Genomic DNA, 26,793 nt, shown 5'->3' on the forward strand with positions numbered 1-26,793 from the left:
TAATAAGTGTTTTAATAATCTGTGTTGTTTGGAGTGAAATATAACACTTTTGGTGGAGTGGCCAAAGTGTATTCGCATTTCGAGGTTAGAGACAGTTTTAGAAAAAAAATGTGACCATTTCTAAACACATCATGTGATTTCTAGTTTATTTTTTATGTGACATTTCACAAAAGCGCCCCAGCCTGTATTTACACAAAAAAAAAGATTTTAAGAAACGACTCATCCTCATAAAGCCAACATCAGTGAAAGGGTGTTTTTATTAATCGAGTTTACGTACACGGGTAAAAAGGGAATCAATAATTCTAGCTCCTGCTTGCAGGCACCATTGAAATACCTATATAACAGACTCATCATGCAGTTTAGTTTATGTTATCAAAACGGTACTCAAATCAATGATCAAAAGTACCATTTTTTTCTTCAAAAGTCTGCTCAAAACACTCAAAATGACATTCCGCCAGTTGTTAAAATTTTCTACAGCGCCATTCAAGTGAGTTTCGGATGATAAAAGGTTCATTTTTTATAATTGAATTAAAGTGGGTTAAAACCTCTTATGTGTTATATATTGTAATGATTAATGTAACGTTTTTGTTATCCGATAAAATCTTTATTTGATCCATTAAAAGTCCAGAACTTTCCAAAACTAAAATCGTAAGTAATTAATAGCCGTAGATACAACTTGGCAAAAAAATAAAATCGTAAGCCGGGTATCAATTTTTCTTATTTTAATTTCTGTCGTTAAGAGATTTAAAGTGAGCCGTGAACGGAAATAAGTTAATTATCCAAGTGGTTTGGAAGCGGAGTTTGAGTTCCTAAGAGGGGGTTTTAAACCAATTAGCCATTATCCACCTGCGCCCCTAACTTTGGTCACTTCTGGTCCAAGTAATAATTATTATTACAACCATCCTGATTTAATTACTGAGTACTCTAACAAAATATCCTCGCTTCTTGAGGCAACTCAAGGAAATGACGGAATTTCATTTCATATTTTCCAACAGTAAAACTTTTAACGAGCTCTTTAAAAGTATAACTGTGACTTGGAAGGGTAATTTTTGTTTGATATACACTTTTCTTTTTAATACACTTTTTAGACATAAATCATATAAAAATACAAGAAAGCCTTGTTATTTCTTAGAATAACGTTGTTATGTATGCGGATGTTCTATGCTCCCAGTACTACACGTGTCTCTTTCACGAAAAAACTTTTTTTTAACAACGAAGTACATAAATAACATAAAATATTACGTTATTATTAATATTTTTATATTTAATTTATTTTCTCTCTCGAGAAGTAATTCAGTATTCCGTGGAATGAAAATGAATGATTTGGTTTATTTAATAACGAAATGTTCGGGGTATATGTACCTGCTCATTGAACCAAATAAATCCAACTAACGTAAAAAATAATTCTAAAAAATTTCTTATGGAAGTAATACCTGCACCTACACTCCTACAGTACGCTTCAAATAATATACGTACAAACATTTCTTGATATTGTTATTTTTGAAACTGACAATACGTTGTGGGATTCCATAATATTGACAAATTGAAATAATTTACAATTTTTTTCCACTTTTTTATTTATGTCTGAACGTGCTTTCTCACCAATCTTTTTCAATATATCATTATAAACATTGTAATTTTTCAATTCTTTTACCATACTTGTCACTAGACAGAAAAGAATTCTAATTTTTGTTTACTCATCAATTTTACATGAAATCTGTTAATCTTCATACCACAATTATGCTGAAATGTTAACGATGCTGATTGGTTAACGGTATGAGTTCTAGAACTAAATTCATTTTCGAATTCAAGTGGAAGAAACGTTGTTGACTTTGGTAAATCATTTTTTTTTCTTTTTTCTTCAGCCACACACATTTTCTAGTATTTTAAACGAAAAATATCGCGATGGAGTCCAACGTGAAAGATAAATTTTGACTTTAAACCAGATCATGCTCATTTATTCTTTGCAGCCCAATGTAGCTTGATACTTTCATTTCCTCCTTGGCTTTATTTTTATCTCTTTATCCTTTTAACCGTGGAGGTGCTAAAAGGAGGCGAGACTTTAAGGAACCTTAATCCCTTCGGAAAACGGGGAGAAACTTCCCTGTTTTTATAAAAATAAATGAGCGGACATCCATCCCCCTTAGCGCAGACCCCTGGATACAAAATACTTTTATTTTTTCACGTTTTGAAACTCATTTACACCCGACTCAGCCGCGCGTGACTCAATTTACGTTGTCGTTATGTGAATTAGAAGAAACTTCTAAAAAATGAACAGTTCGTTTTGGTTTGGCGCGGCTACAGAGGCTTTTCCGATACGTTACTTGTTACTGTAGCGAACAAGGTCGAGAAACTTAATTAAGGTGATTATTTACTAACTAACTAACTAACCATCACGCAGTTTTCCCGTAGGGGTAGGCAGAGAGGACAGACCGCCAAACAACTCGGTCATTGCACACACATCTTGCCACATTCACATTCATACATCGTTTCATAATACTCTTCTATTATTCTGACTCTTGGCATGGCCCTACTCGAGTATCTGATTCACTTGATCGTGCCAAGTCTCCTTCGGGCGTCCCCGATTTCTGCTACCTAAGGTGATCGCATAAAATATTAACGGTTATCCTAAACACCAACCTGATTTCATCCATCGAATTAAATATATGATAGTTAATACTTTCACGATTATATCAATTGTTTATTTTCATGTTATCATTGCTTCATTGAACAAATATGTTTGTATTTTTCATACATATAAAAAGAATTCTAAACTTTATCGTAGAAATTTGTTTTTTTTACTGAAACATCACAAAGACTGGAATGGTGAATCTGGGCCCATAAAATTTTAGCAATCTTTGCAGCCTGAAATTTCAACTTCTCTGTACAATGAAACGTTATTCATCATGATCTGTAGAGCTATGATATATCTGTCGAAATAAGACTAACGCAAAAAAATGTTTGTTACGTATTTTTAAAAGCAAAACGGTAGTTAAGCAATCTGGGTTACTTTTTTGGCCATTTTCGTAGTATATGGTCTATGGTGGGCTTAATCTGAATCATATACAGAAATCACACGACGTGAGTGAATGATAAAAGCATTGAATATGAAAAAGCCTTAGAAATTTCTTTTCAATAAAAATGAATTGGTCCAATTCAACGATTTTCTGTGGGAACTGGAAGTATTTTAGGTTGATGGATAAATTAGCGACAAAGGTTTTTTCATAGTATATAAAGCAATCCTTAATGGTTTAATTTAAAGCAATTGAAACTTGGCGGAACCAAATTATGTTAACCCTTGAATACCAACAACTTAAATCCTATTTTTTCCTTAAAAAATTTAAAATACTTTTCGTTTTATACATCCGCAAAATACGATTTTCGATATCATCACAAAAAAATTAATTACTAATAATTCTACATTCAATCGGTCGAGTCCTAAACGTCACGGGTTCAATACACTGCTTGCTAAGTCTTCTATTTCCGCTTATTATGATGGTAAAAGAATGTTTCAAATATTGTCAGATTATTCGTATTTTTATATTGTTTTGACTTTCTTTTAAATTTACAAAAGATATTTTGGTACTGTAATAGCACAAGTAACATCGAGTCTGTTATTGGTTGATCATTTTTAAAATTGTTGAAAAATAAAAACGTCTTTAATTACCCGTTCTGGAAAAGTCCACTGTTCTGAAGGGAGGCGATTTCCGGAACATGTTCCGCCAGAGGGTGACTTTCCAATGTAACCGGAAGGGGGTGATTTTGAGAAAGTCACGTGATCAAAATCTTAATGAGCCCTTTTCACTTGTCCGACCCCCGTTTCTCTGCGTCGTGTGACGCTTCAACACTTATAGTCGTGACACACATAATAAAGTCACGTTAGATTTTATAAGTAATATCTTTAATTGGAAGTTATCAATAAATCGTAAAACTTATTACTGTTATGAAGAAGTTTTGGTTTTTCATTATTTTTTAAATTGATTAATTGAAGTCCTCCTTGATTATTGTGAATATGAGCAATTTTTAGTGGTTTATAATTTTTAGTGGTTTTTTAAGTTGGTTTAACCTACCTACATTATACAATTCTACAAGTTGGTTAAACCTACCCACATTATAATTTTTTACAACTTGGTTAAACCTACCTACATTACACATTTTTACTAGTTGGTTAAACCTACCTACGTTATACTTTTTTACAAGTTGGTTAAACCTACTTTCATTATACTTTTTTTACAAGAATTGAATCATAATATTCGTATTTAAAGAAAAAATTTCACAGAGTACCTCGCAGACCGAAATATACTCACATGATAAGGCATATGATAAATCAAATGAAGTTGATCTTGCAACAATCTCACCAAAAGTGAGCACGGAACACGGAAAAAATTATTTTACTAATAATCTCTTCAAATTATCGGTAATCCGGTTAAAAACGCAGTTGCAGGCCGTTTCTTAATATATTTTAGTAAATTCCTATTATATCAGAACACGTGTTCATGCACCTGCATTTGCCTTAATGTGTTGCCTTGAACACGCGTTCTGACATCGTGATGATCGTTAAGGGCCTTCAATTCATAATAAATTAGTTACATTCAATTTTAGTATTTTTTCTCCGTGAAGGCCGTGAAGGCTGTGCTTGTCCTGCGGAATTACGATAGATTCATCCAAAAATATCCGGAAACCTCTTGTTTTTACACGTCCACTTTCTTCCAAAAACTTTTGCTTTCCAGCAGATTGTGAATTATTACTGTATTAGAATCGTACACAGACAATAAATTATATAAGTCAGAATGTGATTAAAAACGAATGTACATGAAGATTGGTTATCTAATATTGGAAGACAACACTTAATGTAACACAAAGAATCAATTAATTGAGTACTTACGGTTACCATAGATTATAAATAATACAGTGCCTACATATTTTATTTCTGCCCGAATCTATCATTTAATACTATTTTATCCGCACGATGAAACCAGGTTAGCTTAACGAGGAAAGCCGCTTGTCCGTCACGCAAGCAATTGCAGTCACATAATTATTAGTCACATTATCTGAGAGGATCTTCATCAAATTACAACAGGACATTCCTGACCGAATAATTGGAGCAAAGAGACTAATTTCCTTCAAAGTTAAATGTGCTTTTCCTCATTTTAAATTGAGAGCAAGGGCTTACCAAAACCTTTTAGAGATAAATAAATTTCTATCATATATATTTTTTTTTGTTTCACACTTGATCAACTTTAATTATTTTTAAATATTTATCGATCTCTGATGGTGTGGATTCTTTGTAAGCATTCATTCAAACATCTCAGAGCTTGGTACTTATATGGAAAACTTTTATTGTGCTTAGGGTTTATTGAGAGGTTAATTTACACTTAAACCTAAGATTTTATTTGTTTGATATCAATTATAAAATACGTAGTGATAGCCCTGCCAAAGGAACCTAGTGTCACTGCTCCAATTATTAACACATCCCTGAGTCCGCCATTGATGCTTTTAATTCCCGCCTAAATCATGTGACGTCACGTCCTTCGCCCACGTGACACGGAATGTCCTTACTGAAACATTACCAGAATGTTCTATAAGCCGCCAAACCAAAACAGCCTATGTCCAACATTGATGGTTTGGGATTATGGTTCGTACGGTATAGTATGTGGAATAGTTTAATGTCTTGTTGTCTTTCACTCATTCCGCTGGATGATTAGGGAGTGGGTTTGCTAGGCGACAATTGGTTAATTACAGCGATATTCTAATCACACGAGAAGTTTATGGCAACTCTATACTGCGTGCAGTGATACGTGTTTCACATTGCAAATAAATGCTTGTCTATCATACAGACAATTTAAATATGCACTAATTTTAACCAAAACGTAAAATTAATAATAAATAGTGATTGGTTCACTTAACGATGGACCAGTTATTTCAAAAAACTTGAAAATTAACTTTGCAATTTGAACAATTCATAAAATTTCAAAGTTGATTTTCAAGTTCTGTGAAGGCTCTTATTCAAGTTATATTATTATATCATTATTTACCAGCTTCTTCACAAAACTGAAACAATAACAAAACTTGAATTGAACTTTCACAGAACCAGAAAATCAAGTTTGAAGTTTTAAGAATTGTTCAAATTCTGTAAAACAACCGGTCTTAAGTAACCTGCAGTTTAATAAATGATCCTCATCCTGAAACAGTGTTTTAAGTTTGAAACACGTTTCACAGGAGCTTAAGTATGCAAAACAAAATCGTAATAAAACACTCCGCCGACTTCTAATTATATGAATCAAAGAGGAAAGTAATACTTGAGGCCTAAATCGCCGGCTAATCTTTTGCACCCCTAAAATCTCCATAAAAATCCATCAGAAAATCCACTGTTTAAACAATAAAAAGCCGCATTAAGAATTAAGGGCGCGTAATTAAATCGACACCCACCCTCGCGAATTACGGATGTTAATCTTTCTTTTTTCCGCCCGACGGATTTAATTGTTTGTTTTAATTAAAATCCGGTTTCCTTCCTCAAAGAATGAGATTACGGAATCAGCAGAAAATCTTGATTTTTCAGGTCTTTTAAGGTTTGTAAAAAAAGCAATCAGACAGTTTTTTCAGGCCTGAACGCCTTTATTTCGGTTTGCTGCTCCTTCCCTGATTTAGGGAGAGGATGGGAGGAAGTTTTACGTAGTAGAGTTTTTATTTGAAAGTCGAACCATTTCCCAATTATAATGAAAAATACTTATTAAATTAATGTCTGAACCGCTTACAGGATTGTTTCAACCCCGTCATCAAAATTGATTGCTTTTTGTTGGTCTAGTGAACAATGTTAAAAATTGTATTGAATAAATCGATGAATTGTTGTTAATTATCGTTGCTACGACCTGGAAATATTAAATACACAATGAACTTGTATTATCGTTTTCCATTATATGCCACTTCTTCAAACAACCGCGAAACCTTGAAACTAATATTTGTTTTGTACGTGTCTCCATTGTTACCGAAACCGTTCCATGGAAAAAATAATAACGAATCCATTTATGTGATATTCGGCAAGGTCCACCGAATCGTCGATATTCACAAACTGCTAAATTTGGGCATTTTTTGCTGCGAAATGTATTACGATGTTCTCCGCGTGCGAGAGAGGAAACGCGGGCACCACTTTGCATTATCAGCGTGACAGCGGCGTGATGTATAAACGTCAGAATTAACGAGCGATATGCCTACCTCATTTCGCTCAAAAAGAGCTCGGAATACGGCCACACATTACGCCGCCACATACGCACAAACACAGACACAAACGCTAACACAAACACACGCAGGGAGTATTATATATATATATCGGTGTGTAAAACATCCACGTCTTAAGTTATATTTCTTTCATCCCTCATTTCTGCAGCCCGCGGCAATCTCGAGCCACCCGCATCCACCCTCAATCCCGCTCGTGCTTTTTAACCACCCGCCACCCCGTTCTACTACCCCTCACTCCCTTGGATCGCTATTAAAATCCGTCAAGCGAGTAAGATAGCGAGGAAACTGGAAGAAAAAATGTACTGGGGGAGGCGGGTGTGGATAAACATTTCTTTCGCTTTTTAAATGGGAAACTCGACGCTGAGGCATTCTAATGGCTAAAAAATCGATAAGCATTATGTGCGGGTTTGAAATATCGCAAATCAACATAAATTTCAAGCGTTAAAAGAGTCTAATTGTAGCCTTACTATAAAACAATTAAATAATCAATATTTTTAAAACATTTTTCTTTTGATGTTTTCTCTTATCGAATAATTTGATCGAACATGGTTTTAAAGAATTAATAGCGGACAAGTAAATTTGAAATCGATTCATTAGGACTTAACAGACACACGCACTAAATAATTGCTTCGAATGGAAAAGTATGAAAACAAACAAGGGATAATTAAATAGATAGCAGATAACGTATAATTAAAAATGCACGCTAGTATCGGTAAATGCTTTCTGCACGCTTCTATGGCAAGCGCAAAATGGGACATAACTTGTAATTACTAGAAAATTCAAAACAATTTCATGCTAACACGAAAGCCCAAATCCATGAAATATTACTAAGGGACACGAAATTGGAAGAAAAAAACTCGGACGGGCGAATTTAAATTGAAAGAAGATATGCTTTAATAATTAAAGCTTCCTCCGCAGTCACGCAGTTGGAGGGTTCCGTTTCACCCCACTCTCCTCGATTTTATAAAATGTATTTTATGACGATATATTTTACTTGCAGTCGTGTGCAGATAGTATTGATCGGTGTTTATTTTAGGATGAGCGCTTTAAAATGCTGTGAAACTAAAAAATCTTACTTTTGGGGAAACGATTTTCAGCACAATTTCATCAATTAATTCCTTATTACTAGAACACTCTCGTCTTGCTGAAATATTTAAATATTTGGAACACTTCGTCTTTACTGTATTATTTCAATGTCTTTCATTATTTTAATCTTTTATTTGATCATAGCATATTCCTGAGCAAAGCACTATTACAAAATAAACTAGCTAATAAATACATGCATAACTTGCACTCAAGTGTTTCAAAGTATTTACATAAAACACAACCTTGAAAAGTTAGTATTCCATCGATTATCAATCGAACTTTGTGTTTTAAATTGATCAATGTCTGCAAGCATTCATTTTAAAACTCAATTTACAAGCGAAACAAAAAAAATCCCATTTGGCCACCGCGTGTTTATGTTGCTCGAGTATTTTCCCAACATACTTTTGCACTCGTAATGTCAAATTTGTGTCGGTCGGAGAAAGGGGGGGTGAGTGCACCACTAACCCCACCCCACCCTCCCAAATCTTACTCCCAGGGGAGGAAAACATCTGGAGGGTGGTGTGGTAAAACACGGCCCTGATGAAATCACAAACATTCAAAAGAAGCAAAAAATATATTTTAGTCTACAAGTAAGAATATTTCACAGTGAAAATGCATTGTTTGTATCTGCACTGTTTTTGCTTAAACAATCGTTCTGTGTGTTTGACGGATTAAATTGGTAGAAGGTAGAGTAAGGGAGAAGTTAAAAATTAACTACTTTGGAATAGATATTGAAGAAATATTGTTATTAGATATTAAATTCTGTGTACTTTATTATTCCTTGACAATTCTTTTAACCAAGCATTGTCCATGAACTTTCCGATTTGAACCGATTTTCAACATTCGTATTTAGAAATAGTTTTTTTCTTTCTTTTTTAACATGTTAAATTGTTTCCAAAAAAGCTATTTAAATTTGATTACCCAATCATTAGATCACCCTTTAAGATATTTGAATAGGAATATACAAACTAATATGATTATTTAAAATTATATTGATGTAGACCAGAATCACTTTGTAAGTATGAATTTTGACATATTTTTGTAAAAATAGTAAATTTCAAGTATTAAGGGTACAGCGTAAAGGTTATGTGCAAGATAAAAACAACGTAATATTTTACGATTCTCAGACAAATAATGTAACTCGCAGCGTGCAAACATGAGATTTCACCTTGCACCGCCGCGGGGAGGGCAGCAGAAGCCGCGGGGTAAAGCGGACTCGCAATTTAATTTTTTATGTATTTTCCCCCTTCGCGTGGGGTAAGGCATGTGATATTCGGGGGGAGATGTGCGGGGACGCGGGACTTGGGGTGGCTTCGCAATTTCGTTACGGTTTGTTGAGAGCATTTTTAATTAGGGGAGCGGATGATTACTTTTACGCCGAAACTCGCATTAAAAAGTGAAAAACGGTAGGCTTTATCGGCAATCGGGTGTAACTTATAAGAAGGAAGATCGTAATAACTTTTTTTCACTGGGTAATTGAACTTCGGAATCTTTTCGTAATAAAAATTGCCTGAGGGAGATTGAATTTTTAATTTACGACAGTGCTATATAAATGAACCCATTTATCAGGATTTAACCATTTATTTATAGGGTCATTTATTAAACGATTTTTTACTGATAAAATAACAGAATATTGTAATTATTTTCCATTAGTTCAATATTTTACACCTAAGTTGCCTCGCTTGTTAAACGAACGAGAAATAATGAAATTCTATACTGAAGGTGCGGGTAAAAATAATTATTTATAAGGGCATAAACTTTCTCCGCTCAACAATAAAAAGAATCATCTAAGAAGTGAACCTTATTTAACGCTAAAATGGCTGTTTTTTCTGGTCTGCCGATTCGTTGTAATAAGCCTCGGTGACTTATCACCATATATCTTGTCTGCACTGCAGACCTAGTCAACGTATGCTTAAAGAGTATTTATATTGTAAATATTTATCTATATGTGGTAAATAAACAAGGAACACGGGTATATTTATTTACGTCATAATGTTAATATTCAAGACCTACAAGCTCCCCGTCAAGGAAAACGCAAAAGCAATACCTAACTTCTTTATCCTGTACCACAGTTAAAAATTTCATTTCATTTGTAGAAAATGCAGCTCATCTTGCTGTGAATTTTTAGCAAATCCATTTTGCAGCTTTTAACTTCCACCTACCCGGGTGTAGTTTCTCGCCCCTCTCCCCCGAGGGAACATTAAACATTCAGAAGGCACCTGCGGTTTGAAATTTCTCGAGGAGGTCGCTAATGGAAGGAGACTAAGAGGACCTGTGGGGTGGTAAATGGGGGTGCTAATATAAAAGTTAAAGAAAAAATTACAAACACGTCACCCCCTACCGCCAAAGTGTTCGCCGTAAACTTTGCTATAAGTACTTCATTCTAATTTGAAATAGCGTGGTATTACTTAATTTTTCTTTCTCGGGGTTCTCAATTATTAATGTTTTAACGGTGTTTATACTACTCTTATTTAAATTACACACAATTGCGAAAATAAGTTATCTTTTGCAAATTGTCAATAAACGAAGAAGAAAAATTCTAAAATTTATTCAGTTGCCATCAAAGTCGTTTTTCATTTTTGATTAAAATTCTTCCTCACATGTTCGAAAGAAAAAATTCTCCCTTTCACCTTTTTTAAAAACTCGTGCTTGTTCTTACTGTGGAAACTTTAGGACACATATTACTTTCTTGTCTCTCTCATCTAATATTTTCAATCCAACAAACCTTGTTTAGATTTCCTCCCATTCCACCGCTTCTAAGTCGGAACTCCGCTCCAATTTTCCTTACTGTTAAAATATGCCCTTATAAATTTTCACAATAATCTTATTTTATTTTTCCTTTCTCTGTTGAAATTATGGCCAAGAACATCTCTGAACAGTGAAAACTATGCAAGAACATCGAGGAGAAAACAAACTACTCTAACGAAAGGTACTCATCGCAATATCTACGATATAAGTCAACGCTTTCCAATCATCACAATATCCAATATATCCATACGTTTTCCTCAAAGATGTTGAAAAATTTCGATTACAATAACCCGTGTTAATAATGTAAAATGTATTCCAAAGATACAAATAGCCCTAGGAGATGAATGCGACAAGATCTCATTACAACATGTTCAGTTAATGAACTGTCCTTGGGCCAGTTGATGCTTCAAGGATCCTGTCTTCAGTGTCAGGTCCTCTTTGCGTAATGAAGTGATTGTCAGTTGCTGACTGCAAATGAGGTGGTCCCAATGCCATGGCTACTCTGACATGGGAACTATTTGCTCCTGATTTTGAAAAGTTGCCCCTCTGAACGCATCTCATTCAACATGACTGCTGATGGCAGTGATCGATGGAAGCTAATTTTAAGTAGGTGAGTCTTTGAGGATTGCTGAAAACATAAAGAGGCATAAAAAGTTCTATCTAAAGCCACTTCAGTTTTTATCAAATCAATTTTGTTCTTGAGTACTTGAATTAATAAAGACTTCAGTACAGAAAGCTGATGGTCTCTGTCTAAAAAAAGTTTGTAACGACTAGTCCTTTTCTCCGTATAAAGGTTGTGCATCTATGCAAGAACCTTTTTAAGGTTGTCAGTAACCTTTTTAAGGTTTATCTTAAAGTCACAGATTATTTTAGTGTAAAATATGAAGTGTTTTCAATATTGATAAGAATTTAATAATCACTGTAAATCCGCATTACAGGTCTTAACTCCATATTTCTACATAATATAATATAGATTTCCCAAAATTGACAACATTATCATATTGACTCCTTGAATCGGCCTGAAGACTCCATGAAGAGCTTTGAAATTTTCAAGCAAATACTCGGTTAACGGCGTTAGGATACAAAATACTTAGCTATTGCAAAAACATGCGCATTCCTGCCGACACAAATGTACACGAATTATTGCAGGTGTGTTTATCGGATGCACGAACCAGTTGCTAGGCTTCTTAATCCGGGATTTGAACCCTGTTATATGTTATTATAACGCGACGAGAGCGACGCGCCGCGGCATGGCTTAATACTAATTTACATCTCATTAAGGAATCGGTTTGTGTTTTTCTGTACCTTGACATGTGTAACTTTATTCGCGGAAGGGTTTTGTTGTAATTAATAATGAGTAGGGAGAGCTTTATAGCATTTATAGTATTTCACTCTTTATCGGGCTGCTTCTGTGTTTTATTTCGCGTTTTTCATCAATTAATTCACGCCACCCATAATTAGATAACACATTATTTTATTTTATTTTAAAAATAGCAATACGCGTTTTAACAATTTAAAACTTTTATTAAATGAATAGATGTAAAGTGAATCAGTTAGATTTATTTTACGAGTTAAATTATAAAAGTCATGAAAATGCATTGAGATTTCAGAATCTAAATGACGAACACATTTATTATCACGTTTTATTTTTGGGATATTATGCCGTGTTGCGCTACCTCCTTCTTTAGCCAACGTTTCGGGCAGCATTGCAGTGTCTATCATCAGGGCAGATGTGTAGTGAATCATAACTTACATTTACTTCATATCCATACCTATTACTTAGGTACAAACATATTACTATTTTTTGTTAACTTTCTAATGATAATTATTATTTTGCATTGTTTCGCTCCTGTTTTCCATAATTCCATTATCGTGTATGTCGGAAGGTACTTATTTAGGCAAAAATTCTGACATGAAAGAAATTCCAAGCAAGTTGGCAAAATTATGATAAAAATTAGGGAAATTTATATTTCTGTACTCCCCCTTTAAGGACTAAAGAAACGGTGAGATAGAATATGGAAATATTCCACCGTGTCGCCCTTTTGATGGAAAGGCTCGCGAAGTTCGCACGACATTATTCAAATAGTGCCTCCATACAGCCTTTGGAATAATCCATATAGCAAACTCGTCCACCGAGTCAATCATTTGTTGTTGATGCTCGTTATGGTGAAACCCCCGATCGTTCCACTCATTACACCATCTACAGATCTGCTGTTCTGTGGATATCTCTGACGTCACTTAAAGCTGTTGTTCGACGTGCATGGTGTTATTAGTTTCCATTTGGGGTTTGGTTTAATAGTGGAAACTGCTGCTACTAAATGCAACACTGAGGCAGTTGTGGGGCAAATTATTTCTTAAGTTGCACGTGTTTCAGTATTTGGGCAGTGAATTTACATGCTTGAAATCATCAAAGGCATGAAACTGGCAGTGAAGGTTTAAAAAGCTACTAAAAACAGATGTACTCCGAACTTCTGCAACTCATAAACTTACGAATACCTACAATAACAACACGAAAAAATACACTATTCCACTGCAACACACATAAGCGCAATTACATAGCGAACTCCCTAATACAACGGTTTCACACTATGGGAAACCAATACTTAGGTGATTTCGATATATTTAATATTAACTTTGCGAATTTTGTGGATTACATAAAAAACTTATTTCAAGACTATTATGGAAGTTATATTTTTGTAAACCAGTCAAATCGCTGTATTTTCTAATTTATGTTCATGTTATTTTTGATTTTGTTTCTTGCATATATTATTTTTTAATGTAATTTTATTTTTATTATTTCTTTCTTATGTTTTAAAAACTGTCATTAAAATTGTACCACCTACACGTAAAAGCTCTCTGGGCGTTAAATAAATAAATAACAGCTTAACTCAACAATCATGTGTTCTACTTCTAAGGTGATTTTATAACCATAAACCCAATCTGTTTATATGCAATATTAATTCACTTCAATTTCGATTGTGAATCAATCACGTTACACCATCAAACGACTATTGGTACATCCTTTAATATACTCTTGAAAGCACATTTTATTCTGCTTACAATGTTAACAAATTAAAAAAATAATTCTGAGTATTATAATATTTTTTTCTGTAAAGCCACATTTTAATACGCGCTAAATAGTTTTGTACGTAAATGAGGGTTACTTTGTATCTAAATCATGTGAAAAATATAAAATACAATTTACGAATGCAATAACATTATCCACACTGACGTGACATACAAAATAATTATGCCGTCACGACGATCAATTACGCTGTCGATATAGGTAACAGATAATTTTCATTAGTCATATTAAACATGCGATAATAACATTTTGTACTTTTACGTCTAAAAACATTGTATTTAAGCCGTGAAGTATGTTTTACTAATGTTGACAACACTCAAACTAATTGACTCCCTTTTCGAAAAATCAATCGTCATATCAATCCACTTCGATTAAGTATTTGAAAAACAATATATCAACTGAATTGGCTTTCGTTTCGTGCGGCCTATTAAAATTTATATTTTAAAGCTTTGGTACCATTATTACATGCTTGAGAATCGTTTTTGGTATTAAATTCCACATACATTGTCAATTAGACATATTTTAAAGCTTTTCGAAACTAAAGTACATTTTTTACATAAATTGTTCGATTTTTTTACAAAAATAGATTTGCGTCTGTAATAATAAATTTAATAAGTCACAATTATTTGTAATTTTCTCAACTAACATACAGGTTTTCCAATAAGAGGTGTTATTTTGGATAGCCCGTTATTTCGGTAGATTTTACTTTTGAAGCTGTCATTTTTTGACATTTCACAATTATAAACTACGTTATTAACAAAAATGAAACGATACACGCTTCAACAACGCATTGAAATTATTAAAATTCACTTGAGTGAAACAAATGCAAATCATCTTGAGTGATGAGGCCCATTTCCACCTCGGTGGCTTCGTCAACAAGCAAAATTGTCGCATTTGGGGCTCGGAAACCCAAGAGTTATTGTTGAAAAGCCTCTTGATCCTCAACATGTGACTGTTTGGTGCGGTTTATGGTCCGGCGGAGTCATTGGTCTTTACTTTTTCGAAAATGAGGAGCAACAGTTACGGTGAATGGATTGCGCTACCGAGAGATGATTCATAATTTTTTATGGCTGGAATTGGATGGTATTGATCTAAACAACGTTTACTTTCAACAAGACGGCGCTACGTGACACACAAGCAACGAAACCATTGATCTTTTACGATTGAATATCAAAATAACAACTCTTATTGGAAAACCCTGTACAAGGATTATACCCCTTATTATTGTGGTCGTACTACTGTGTATTATCGTTGGGAACCGGGTTTTTAATATTTAATTTATTTTATTTTATTTATTAATCTTAAGTTAGCTCACATCTTCGTGTGTGCTAATAGTTTTATAAACATATAAATATGTACATTGTTTGGCAAACATAATCTTTCTTTAAATATTTCACTAAAGTCACAAAAAAAAGAAACATTAATAATTGAGATAGACATATTTTCTTAATTCATTTTTGAACTTATTAATATTTTCTATCACAGCAATTTCCTTCGGGATTTTGTTATAGAGTTGAACGGCCTGGTACATCAGAGATTTTTGGGTGCTTGTTTTTTTTCTTTGGCAATCTAATTTGCTTAGAATTTCTCGTCCCGTGTCCGTGTATCTCTATATCTTACCTTCACAATTTTTAAAAAGATAAAACTGTCAAAAATTAATTAATTTATTAAAGAAAAAAATCGGAACTGATCTGAATCATGTCAGAGAAGCTAAAAGACCAAAATTATTTTCTTTTAAAAATTAATAATAAAACTTATTCTGCATTTGAAATGTGTAAACGCTAACGTTTTTGACAGATCCAAATTTGAATAACGGTTTTTAAAGTTTACTTACGTCGCTCATTCGAATAGTAAAGTTCTTGTCGTCTCTAATTATTATTTTGATAGGCTATCCTGAAGCCAACATTTTATAAATACTTTCAGCTTCACAAATCCTACAATTATAATACATTGATCAATCATATATACATATTTATATTGTTACAATATACTATCAAATCACCCATCTAGTAACTCATCAAATACATATTTTTTCTTTCTTTTTCAAATATTTTATGTTTGTATGTGGTATTACTTTATATTTGTAATCACTCTATGTTTGCTTCACTCAAATGTAAATTTTTAACCTCGATACAGGCTTAGTCCTGGTGAGGTTAATTTTTACGAGAAAAGCGTGATTTATGTATAGTGAGATGCCATAAATAAATAAACAATATCGCATGATTTTAAGTCTGCGCTTAAAATCATGCTTTAAAATAATATTTATTTTGAAAAATTACAAATATTCACGTGCATTGACTCTGAAAAGACAATAAATATGCACTTAATTCTTGAGACAGAAAAGCAGTGCTATTTTCCACAAACTTAACTATCAAAATAGGATCGGTAGACAAAATGTAGAACAGTAAATTGATAATACCAATGAATTAAAGGTCGCTTTAGAAGCGCTCTTCGTTGATTGGTTTTCCATTAAGTTTCCTTAACGCCCATTTACTCCATAATCATTTCAGTGGCTTATTGATTGACACAAATTACATTTCAAGTAATTGATTATTCAATGAATGCCTCATTACGTAATGGCCGGCCTGTTTTCCTATTCTGTAGGGATGTGGAAATTTTATTTCATATTATCATTATCATCGTAATGGTTGCGTAAGGTATTTTCTTACAAATACAATGAAATTATGGGACTATTATCTTCGTTTCAGTTACGTAAAGCGTTATTATATTGTAATTAAGGCAGATTTGTCATTTATTACCTACGCAGGTATTTTTTATGTAATTTAAACAGTTTTTCATTGGGAGTGCTCATTATGCATGTATTTTGACGCTAGTAAAATACCGTATGTTAGTATACTAATGTAATGTTTTGTGATAAGTTGTAGATTGTCATTCAGAAATCAATCAAATTTATTAGAACGTCAATCTATTACTTAGTTATAAAAACATGTTCTTTTAATATATTCTTCGATGTATTTTTTCAAATTTAAGTGAATCAGAATATATAGGTGAATCAGAAGGCAATATTCTTCCCATTGAGGACTTACAAATACCAAACAAAATAATATTTCGTCATGTTATATTATTCGACAGCAAAGCTCCATATGTCATGATAGATTCTTTGACCAGAAAAAGACACAACCAAAAAATGACACAAACTTTTAGAACAACCGGGATACCCGAAAATCTACAACCTAAATCTAAACTGCTACTATAATGTATTAGTCTGTGTTGCTGATGTCAATTGCAATGTTATATGGGACAATTATCTTTGATTGCATCCGCCAAACTTGATGGATCGTTTTCCTCAATGTTTAAACCTGGGCTTCTGGAACATAAGACAAGCCCAGATTTGAGTATAGGATAAAAGGAACTCACCCATCGCAGTTGGGGCCACATTCTGCCAGATTCTGGATGCACTCAAAATAAGATTTACACTATATAAAATAATCCGCGGTCTCCAGTAATTCAAACATCCATTTGAGGTGTCAATTTACACCATCCGAGCACTGAGTTTTGAGTACAGATATAAAATACTGTTAATTTATTAAAATATCTCGTTAAATTATTCGTTTCCTGTTTGAAACGGGACTGCTGGCCTTTTAAGAATGAATTGAAGGAGTTCCTAATAAAGTATTAGTTAAAAATCGAATTTTTAATGAGGACGGCTCAACATTTGTTCATACCAATATTGATATTCATATTGACATACTGATATTATCTCTTTCCTTCTTGACATTTATTAGGAAAAAAAACGCGTTCGCCACATATCTTGAAATACTAACAGGATCATTTTTCTCAGTGAACATCATATTTGGGATCGGTTTTGTGATGTAACTTTTTTGATTTAAGCTCTCATTTTTGAATAAATTGAATCCGAAGTTAGAATTTTATACATAAAATTTGAAAAAATCGGTTTCTAGGGGTTAGTATAGCAGTTTAATATCAATGCGTTGATATTTAAACCAGGCTCCTAAAGTTTTTTAAACCTTTAGTTGAGAAAAAAAATTGACTCTATATGTAATGAAGATTCACCAGTTTTTGCCGCTCGTAATTCGATATATTTTTTATAACTTACAAAACTTGTACGAATATAAATTAAAATTATTATCCCAATACTTGCAATAATGTACACTTTTTATGTACTGCCAACTCAAGTAGTCACGTAGCAAGAGTACAAGTGTAAGACTCGCTAATCCTGACGGGTAGCTACTTACCGACTGTGAGCTTTGGCTCCCACCTCGAGTCCTCCCTCACCTCATTACTTACTAGCTGGCCGGTGTTTTACAACACCTCAGGTGATTCCTAAAGCGACATCGAGCACAGGCCTGGCGGCGGTGGTGTTAGGCCGCGGTGTCGGCTTACCTTCAACGCCGAGGGTTTGTGATTGACCCGGTATAAATTATAAACCGCTGGTAGCTAGATTGAAATATAAATTAATTTATTTGTGCACGAAAAATACCCATCACAATTAATTTTATTTTTTAATCACGAAAAATTGAAAGTAGTTTTACAATTAGTTATTTTACATCGTGTGATTATTAAAAATTCTCTTCCACTGGAAGTATTTTCTTGTAGATAAAAGACGAGAGTACCTACATTACATTGATACAGAGTATTATGTTCAGTTTAATAATATAAAAAAATAGTAAGTTCGAAATAAAGACACATTTGCACTTAGTAGGTATAAGCAGTAGGTACTTGCTTACATCGTAACCAAATAATGAATATAAAAATACATGATTAAATGTACATTTAAAAAGTATAACAAATTGAGGATATTTAGAATATTACGGGATTATTTATATTAAACTAGCTGACGTGTATCCGGCGGTGCGGAGGGTTATCTTTAGAAAATAGACATATACCATGGCAAATTGTTCTGTGGGCCTTTAATTATTTTTAATTTATTTTTATAAGATGTACAATTCCGTCATAAATTATTTTCATGTATTTCATGAGGTTTAGCCAGCGTTAGCAATGTAAGCGCCCGTAAATATTTTATTTGCTTGATTACAAAACGTCACTTTTACTTAAAACTTTTCTTTACTTTTTGTAAAAATAATATGCTTGTATTATATATATACCTAAACCTTCCGGAAAAAAATCTCTAAGCGATAGGGAAAACCCTATCAAAATCTGTCAGGTAGTTTAGAAGTACTAAGCGCACAAACAGACGCAGATAGCGGCTTTGTTTTATACTATTTAGAGATTGTGGATACAGTTTTTTTGTTAGTTGTTCTCAATAGGGCATAATCTATATTGCACTTCTTTTCTTATTTGTGTTGTTGGAAAATTTACTGAAAATTGCTTTGCAGTGATATTGAAATTCTTCATTGATTTAATAACTTGACACTATTCAATACTATGCTCCATGGCTTCAATCAATTCATATCTATCTATCCACTGTCTACCTATTTCTGCATCATGTACGCGCAGCAACTGTGACTGCATAAGATTAACATTGCGTTTGATATTGTCGACACATTTGTAGAGTTACCAGTTAATAGGTGGATTAGGAAATTAATATAGATTTGTTGTAAATCCTAAAGATCTGTTTGTTTGGATTTTGAATAACTATGACATTTTCTCTTTATGTTCAATTTCACAAACAACTTCAATTAAATGCATAACTAATATGTTAATTTTGTTTGTTGCAGTAGGGGGAAATGGCGCCGGAGCTGGTCTGGTAGTGGAGACAGGCTCCGGGGCCGCCCTACTCGACCTGCCGGGGACATCTCTGGAGCAGGTGCGCCACATCGCCGCAGATCCCGGCCTGTCAACCCTGCGCCTCCCCCGCGCACCGCCCGCGCCTCCTACTTCCAGAGACGTGGACCAAGAGATCTGTTTCATCTGCAAACATTGCAAAGTAGCCTTCGTCACCGACCACGCGCTCCTAGCTCACCAGAGGCAGACCTGCTACTCGGGAAGAGAACAAGAACGCGGCGTCATCAGAGTAGTACAAACAGTACTGGAATGTAAAACTTGCCCTGGAGGAGACAAATTCAAAACCCTTCAAGACTTCAGGAAACACACTGAAACTGATGGCCACATCATGAATATCAATGTAAACGCGCAAGTTGTTCAGAAGCCTATGGGCATCCCTCCTCCGGAATCGCCGCTGAGCCACGAAATGGAAGACGTTGTAAATCAGATAACTCTCCTCGCGGCCAGGGCAGCTCAAGAGTCACCTTCCGCAGGGAACAAAGACTCCAACGCCAACATCCAGAGGGAGTTCTGCGCTCCTGGACCCGCCAAACCCCGGTTCCCCCCTCCAGGGGAGCTGATGGCCCAGCAGGCCAGCGCGGGACACTAACAATTAACTTTCTTCGAATTCGTTCGAAACAGTTATCCGGGTCGGAAATTTTAATTCAACCCACTAGACAAGTCATGTAGTAATCTTTTAAATTCTCCTACTTACAAACATACACCATGCTATATGTTATGAATGCTTGATTTCTCATATTGTTATTTCGAACAAATTGATTTCATATTTCACTTTGCGGTGTAAATTTTCCGACCTGAGTTAAATGATGCGACTTACGGTAGAATAGGAGTTTTGGATTAGACGCGAATGTTTTTGCACAAAGTTGACTAGGAATCTCAGGAGTAATGCTGAATGAAATATATCATCGTTTATTCATATCTTTTGTATCATAATATGAAAATTTGAAATAGAAAAGTCGTTTGCATGGACAAGCATGTCACGCGCAAAGATGATTCCTTATATTTTGAAAATCATTAATTGTTAGTGAAAAGCAAATTTTGCAAATGTAAAATTTTGCGATGTCGTTATTGTTTGAAAAAGTATTCTTATACCTGAATATGTATTTATAAATCAATATGATTCCTTTATAGTTACTATTTTCCTCACCGGCATTATTTGTGTAAATAAAAGTCAAGCTTTTGAAAGAATGGACAAAGTAATGCATAACTATTAACTTAACTGTAACTTTTGATTCCTACTTCAAGTTGAAGCTATTTGGGTAGGTTTGTTTGGTCGGTTAAGTACCTACTCTGATAATCTGAGAAGTTAGACACGTACTCGTAGCGCTCTCTGTAGCTTAAGCAATGTACATAAATATAACTGGCAGACTAGGATTTAATGCGTAAAGTTTCTTGTGAATGATATATGTGTATGTAAATGTAGGTAGGTACATAGATTAAACGGGGGTGGATGACTGTTTTTATTTGTAAAATTCATTGTGTAGTTTATATGATAGATACATCGCCCTCTGAGAGTTCCTGGTTCGAAATTCCTATTTAAACACGTGAAAAGTCATGGGAAAGTGATTTATCGATAACGACTAAAGCTGGCTAGCCGCGGTGCGGCGGCTCCGCGGTTGCCCCTAGAAAATATTCGTATTTCGAGAGAAGATATTTACTCGATAGAAAAATTATTATCTCGCAGTAACATGTTCCTACTTCTTTTGCAAGAAGATCGTGATTATCTTCCGTTTTCATATTTTGAAAGAAGAGTTACTTATATCTTTTTCATTATTGAAGCAAAAAAATATGCCCTCGCTTATTTTTTATTAATTATTCAATCGCCGTCTGTATAATGGCGCACTAGCGTGAGAAATCTCAATATACAGTTGAGAATGATTTGGATTCTTTGTAAAGGCGATTCTAAAGAACGCTTTCGGGATATCTAGTCATCGTTCGAGAGACCAGCGGATGCTACACGGATATGACAAACAATGAGAAGGTAGCGGTGTTTACGTATATGACCAAAAAATATTAACATTTTTGAAAAAAAAAATCGATCGCGTGCCAGCGATTAATGATCGAGATATATAAATTGAATCGTTCGTTTTGTAAACGTTTTGAAATTGTTGATAACGTTCTAAATAAATAACCAATGAGGTCACGCCGCGTACTGGGGGGCGGCGTGACGGCGCTTGGCGCGCTCTCGCGCAGCACCCTGCAGCAGGCCTGGTGTACAGGTACAGGTGTACAGGTACAGGTGTACAAGTACAGCCCCTGGCCAGCCACCGGCAGCGGTACACGGCTCAAGAGCAGCGCGAGAGGTGCACGGCTCTCGTGCTCAGCCAGCCCGGGTGCTCAGTGACGCAGGGGCAGATACCTTCTTCTTAGCAGAACACGCGACACAGCTTGCACGGAATTATCCCTCCACTACACTCTGCCGTGGAGAATCTGATGATCATATCATGATGTTGTATGTCCTACAACGTTTTAACCTTATTCGCCAACATGGAGATGGAATATGGGCGGAGGACGACACGTGTGAGAGTTGCGAGAAGCTGAAGAGAAAGAGAAGAAATAATTCCATTGCTGTTTTGATTCATAAGTTGTATCTACCGCCACGGTTTGTAGCGCTGCTGTAGAGAGTGCGTCACGACTATACAAGTACCATCGACTCCCAGTAAAGCAAGTTCCTATCTTTATAGCATATAATACTATAATTAATAATAATACTATATAATGACTATGTAATACATATTTAATCAACTTACGATAGATATAATGTTACGATAAGAGTTCCTGGAGTACCCGATGCGATGTTAGATGTGTATTGTGTATACAAACATATTATAGCAGCGTTCGCGGTGCCAGTATTACGTTCAACTTATTGTTTGTTTCATTCGCTCTTATGAATTATTTATACGATCAACTTTTTATAGATATAAACAATATTTTTTGTAATACTTGTGAAATTTGACAGTTTACGTCAATTTTGTGTTGTTGATTCGACGGATGATAAAAGAATCAAAAGAGATTGCTCTGATGTTTTGTTCAATTGAATGTAACTTTTAAAAGCTCTATCTCGATGGATTGTTAAACATGACTTAGGATTAAAGTAATGAAACAACAAAGAAAATAACATATTTTCTAAAATAATGAAACCTATTCAATTATCAGCATTTGTTAGCGGAGACACTTTAGAAAGAATATTAATAAAATCAATCAATTAACGTATTCCCCAATGTGCACTTCGTAAAAAGCATCATCTCACTTCAACCGTCGAATTAGTACTAAAACATATAACGGACTTTGTCTGAGGTTTTCTTTTGTTTATAATTTATGTTTAAGTTGATGTGAATTTTATTTAATGTCAATAAATGAAATATTTTATACCTTAATACTTACTGGTCGTTCGCCAGAAAAATGAAAAAAATTGGTTCCTATTAATAACTACTATTGACATATTATTATAAAGTGAAAGAATATTACTACAGAATTTTAGGTATTTTAATGAAACACACCTAATAAGAATGTTTTAAGGAGTTAATGTGAGACACTAACAGCGGTCCCCTTCAATGGGGCCCCAATCTGTATTATTGTACGTAACGTAATGTAGGAGTAATTATAATTATTAAAACACGTAGACATAATGATTAATAAAATATCGTAGTTATATTCCAAAACGAACGAACTCGAAACTTGGGCCCTGTTCGCTCGGCCTACCTCGCAAACAAGTGAGTTTCTTTTGGAAATTTGTGTGATTCTTGGATTTTATTATTATTATCATTATTAATTATTATTAAATGAGTAATTTTACTTGCGTAAGTTAGTTCCCATGGGCTGCGCGACGTTCTAAACACGCACTCTAATATTGATTCACGTCATTTCTATTACAAAATCATGTTCTTTCTTCTACTTAGCATACGAGTTAAGCACATTCCTACTGAAAGAAAACCCCATAATTTAAAAATGATTTTAAAGATTTTTTTAAATGTTCCTATTTTTATGAATAATTGAATTACTATTTATCCTACAGTTACATAGTTTGAATATAATATGAAATAAAAAAAACATAGTAAGTGAAGTTGTGTTTGTTTTGAATCTGAAGTTAGAACGTGGATATAACGGCCGTGTAGCCTGCTGCAGTAAATAGAAAACAATTTTGTCATTGCAGTATAACCCGCCACAACTTGGCTGTTTCACATGAATCAAGAAAAACCTGTGAAAAACACTGAAATATGTTACTTGCGTAGTTATCTATAACTGAAGACTTTAGTCCACCTGAAACATTTTTACAATTTCAGTTTAATTGAACTTATAAAATCATGAACAAAGGGGTGATTTGATTTATCCATTGACCTTTCTCTTGATTCAGTTGATCCAGTCTTTATTACAACATTATTGCATCGCATATATACCTATATGTAGTCAGTGTATGTGTGTGTGTGAAGTCAAATTTCAGTGAACAACAACAGGAGTATATAAATATGATATCATTTTACGTGAAACGAAAAGAGTCGGTTTCCTATTAACTATTAAATTATCAAATATAAATCCTACTACAATATTTTCATTGAGTTTGATGCTTTATTAAATCAAATTTAACGTAGTTGAATAGCCAATAATAGAATATGTTATAATTCAATGTTTTAGTGAACTTTTCATAAGTCTGTTTAAAATGTGCCGATTCAAGGGCATGCCATTACATACTAGATACTAATACTAATTACCACAATAAGTCTTTAAATACCTGTATACCAACTACTTTAACAAGATGCAAACAAAAAACACTTTTTAACCGTTTAATTAAATTATTTTAAAAAATTTTCAACTTCATCAAAATAACACGCATAGAATCAAATGTTGACATAAAATGAAAAGTTTATACCATCATGGTTGGTTTGAATTAATGTTTGCAACACTGTTTTATCGAGTTTACTGGATTGAAAATGTTTACCTAATTTATTTGGAAATAAAGGGGAGGATAAACTTTCAAATCATTTCCTACATTATCATTAAAGATCCTGTACTCGGTCCATTCTCTTTCAATTTCAGAATGATTACGCAAAGTTAAACAATGCTTATTATTGAACTGTCTTGTTAAAATGTGGAACATTTATATGAATTACTGGCATGTTCCTAATCTGGTGACATAATATATCCGCATTTTTCTGTTTCGATATTTACAATTTGTTGTTGTTTGTGTTCTATGTTGCCATTTGTCGGAACTTTAATACTTATCTGGTGTAATGAAATAATTATGATTTGAGCGTTGTGGAAGAGGTCGTACGTCGCGAGACGTTGGCCAGGCCAGATGTGTGCAATGGCCAATAATAGTTCCTATGTAAATTTCATATCTCTATGATTCTGTGTTTGGCAATTTTCTATGAAGTTTCAATCACCAAGATTTATATATTAGCCAAACTGTTTTCAATCGATGATAATTTGTTGAAGATATTTTCTTAATAATTCGTGTTTTTAGTGAGGAACGCTTATGTAGAGTCGCACGAGGGACAATGGTTCAATCATTTAACACATTACCCTAAATCATTATGCAATCGTTTATTTACCTACTTGTAAGATTTTAACATTTTACTTAATTACTTACATTCATTTACATTGTAATTATTTTAATAATTTCTTTATATTAGATATAATAAATAATTTGTTATTTTATTTTTGTGAAATTAAATATTGTATTTTTAAATTTGAGCTTAATGGCCAACTGTCATTCGACTGAAATCTTTTGTAAATATTATTTCGCTAATTTTTCTTCATATCAATTTCAACGTTGTATATTTTTATAATGTACCAACTCATAGATTTATGGTTTACTTATAAACGTTTCAGATTTCTAACGTTATTTGTTTAGTATTTTAAATTGATTTGTTTTAAATTTGTTTGTATGCAATTTGTATATTGTATACGAATATCATCAAATGCAATATAGTTTGTAAACAGATATTATAGGATACAGATTTGTGTAAACAATCGATGATACTGACTGAACGTGGTAGCCTGTTGCCATTGTCAAAAATATAAGTTTAGTTCTTGAACGAAATGATTGAAATAATATATCAATGTCCCTCAGTGTCATCAGTTTGGCGAAAGTACCATCACTTTGCTGCTCACTTTCAACGGAACAAGAACATTGTTGAAAGATGACGATTTTAAATACTTCTACTACATTGTCAAGTGTAAATGGTGAAATAAACTCAATGCTAGTTTATCAGAAAAATACTAAATTGTTTCAATTGCATCAAATATTCCTACAAACCTTTCATCCCTTCCCTTCCTATCTCAATCACTTGGAGAATAAAATGGAGGATTTCTCGTCCTCCAATATGCTTCAGATCATATTGCTGCCATGAGCAGGCACTGATAAAATACTAAAAGGAGGTCAATTGGATGCAACACTGGTTTCCCATAAGATTTCTTCTATCCTATGACATGGCATCAAAAACTGGAGTTCAGAACAAGCCGCTGTAGCTTGCCTTTGATAGTGTATTGATAAAACTTTGAAAGTAACGAAGGTAAGTATTTAATAAATTTTATAAATTTTCCATCAAGACCACAAAAATGACCTTAGAATAAGCCAAAAGAAAACAAGCATTGAACAAAGATTTTTTTTTAACATTTGTTTTGTTTACACAATATTACTTTATTTTGTATTGTGCGTTTTTTGTGCATTTATAACATTAGATAATTCCTAATGTAAGCTAGCGCTTGTGTTTTAGGAATGCAGTGCTCGTTAATATAAGAACAAAAGAAAAAACTGTACTTACATTAATAACAAAATAAAGAAAGAAAAATATGAAAACAATAGAATAAGTATACAGAGATATATCTAATAATAATAATAATAATATAAATCACATTTTTAAAAATTTCAAAAAGAATTGGAATAATAAAAGTTATTGTGATATAAACAC

At 33.7% G+C, this 26,793-nt stretch overlaps 1 protein-coding gene across 2 annotated transcripts in view; it reads left to right on the forward strand.

Annotated features, from left to right (window-relative positions):
* The window catches only part of zfh2 (Zn finger homeodomain 2), a 226,414-nt gene extending 200,344 nt beyond the window's left edge, over window positions 1-26,070 (forward strand). The window contains exon 5 of one of the 2 annotated variants that reach the window (XM_089633336.1): window positions 19,816-26,070. In XM_089633336.1, coding sequence (XP_089489462.1) covers window positions 19,816-20,471 — 656 coding nt within the window. In that variant the 3' untranslated portion in view covers window positions 20,472-26,070. The remainder of the gene's footprint in view (window positions 1-19,815) is intronic. The other variant, XM_089633337.1, reaches the window with a different exon arrangement.
* The last annotated feature ends 723 nt before the right edge of the window (window positions 26,071-26,793 follow it).

This window comes from Hesperophylax consimilis, chromosome 7 (assembly GCF_061612785.1).
Source record: "Hesperophylax consimilis isolate HC1 chromosome 7, BYU_Hcon_1.0, whole genome shotgun sequence".
NCBI lineage: Eukaryota > Metazoa > Arthropoda > Insecta > Trichoptera > Limnephilidae > Hesperophylax > Hesperophylax consimilis.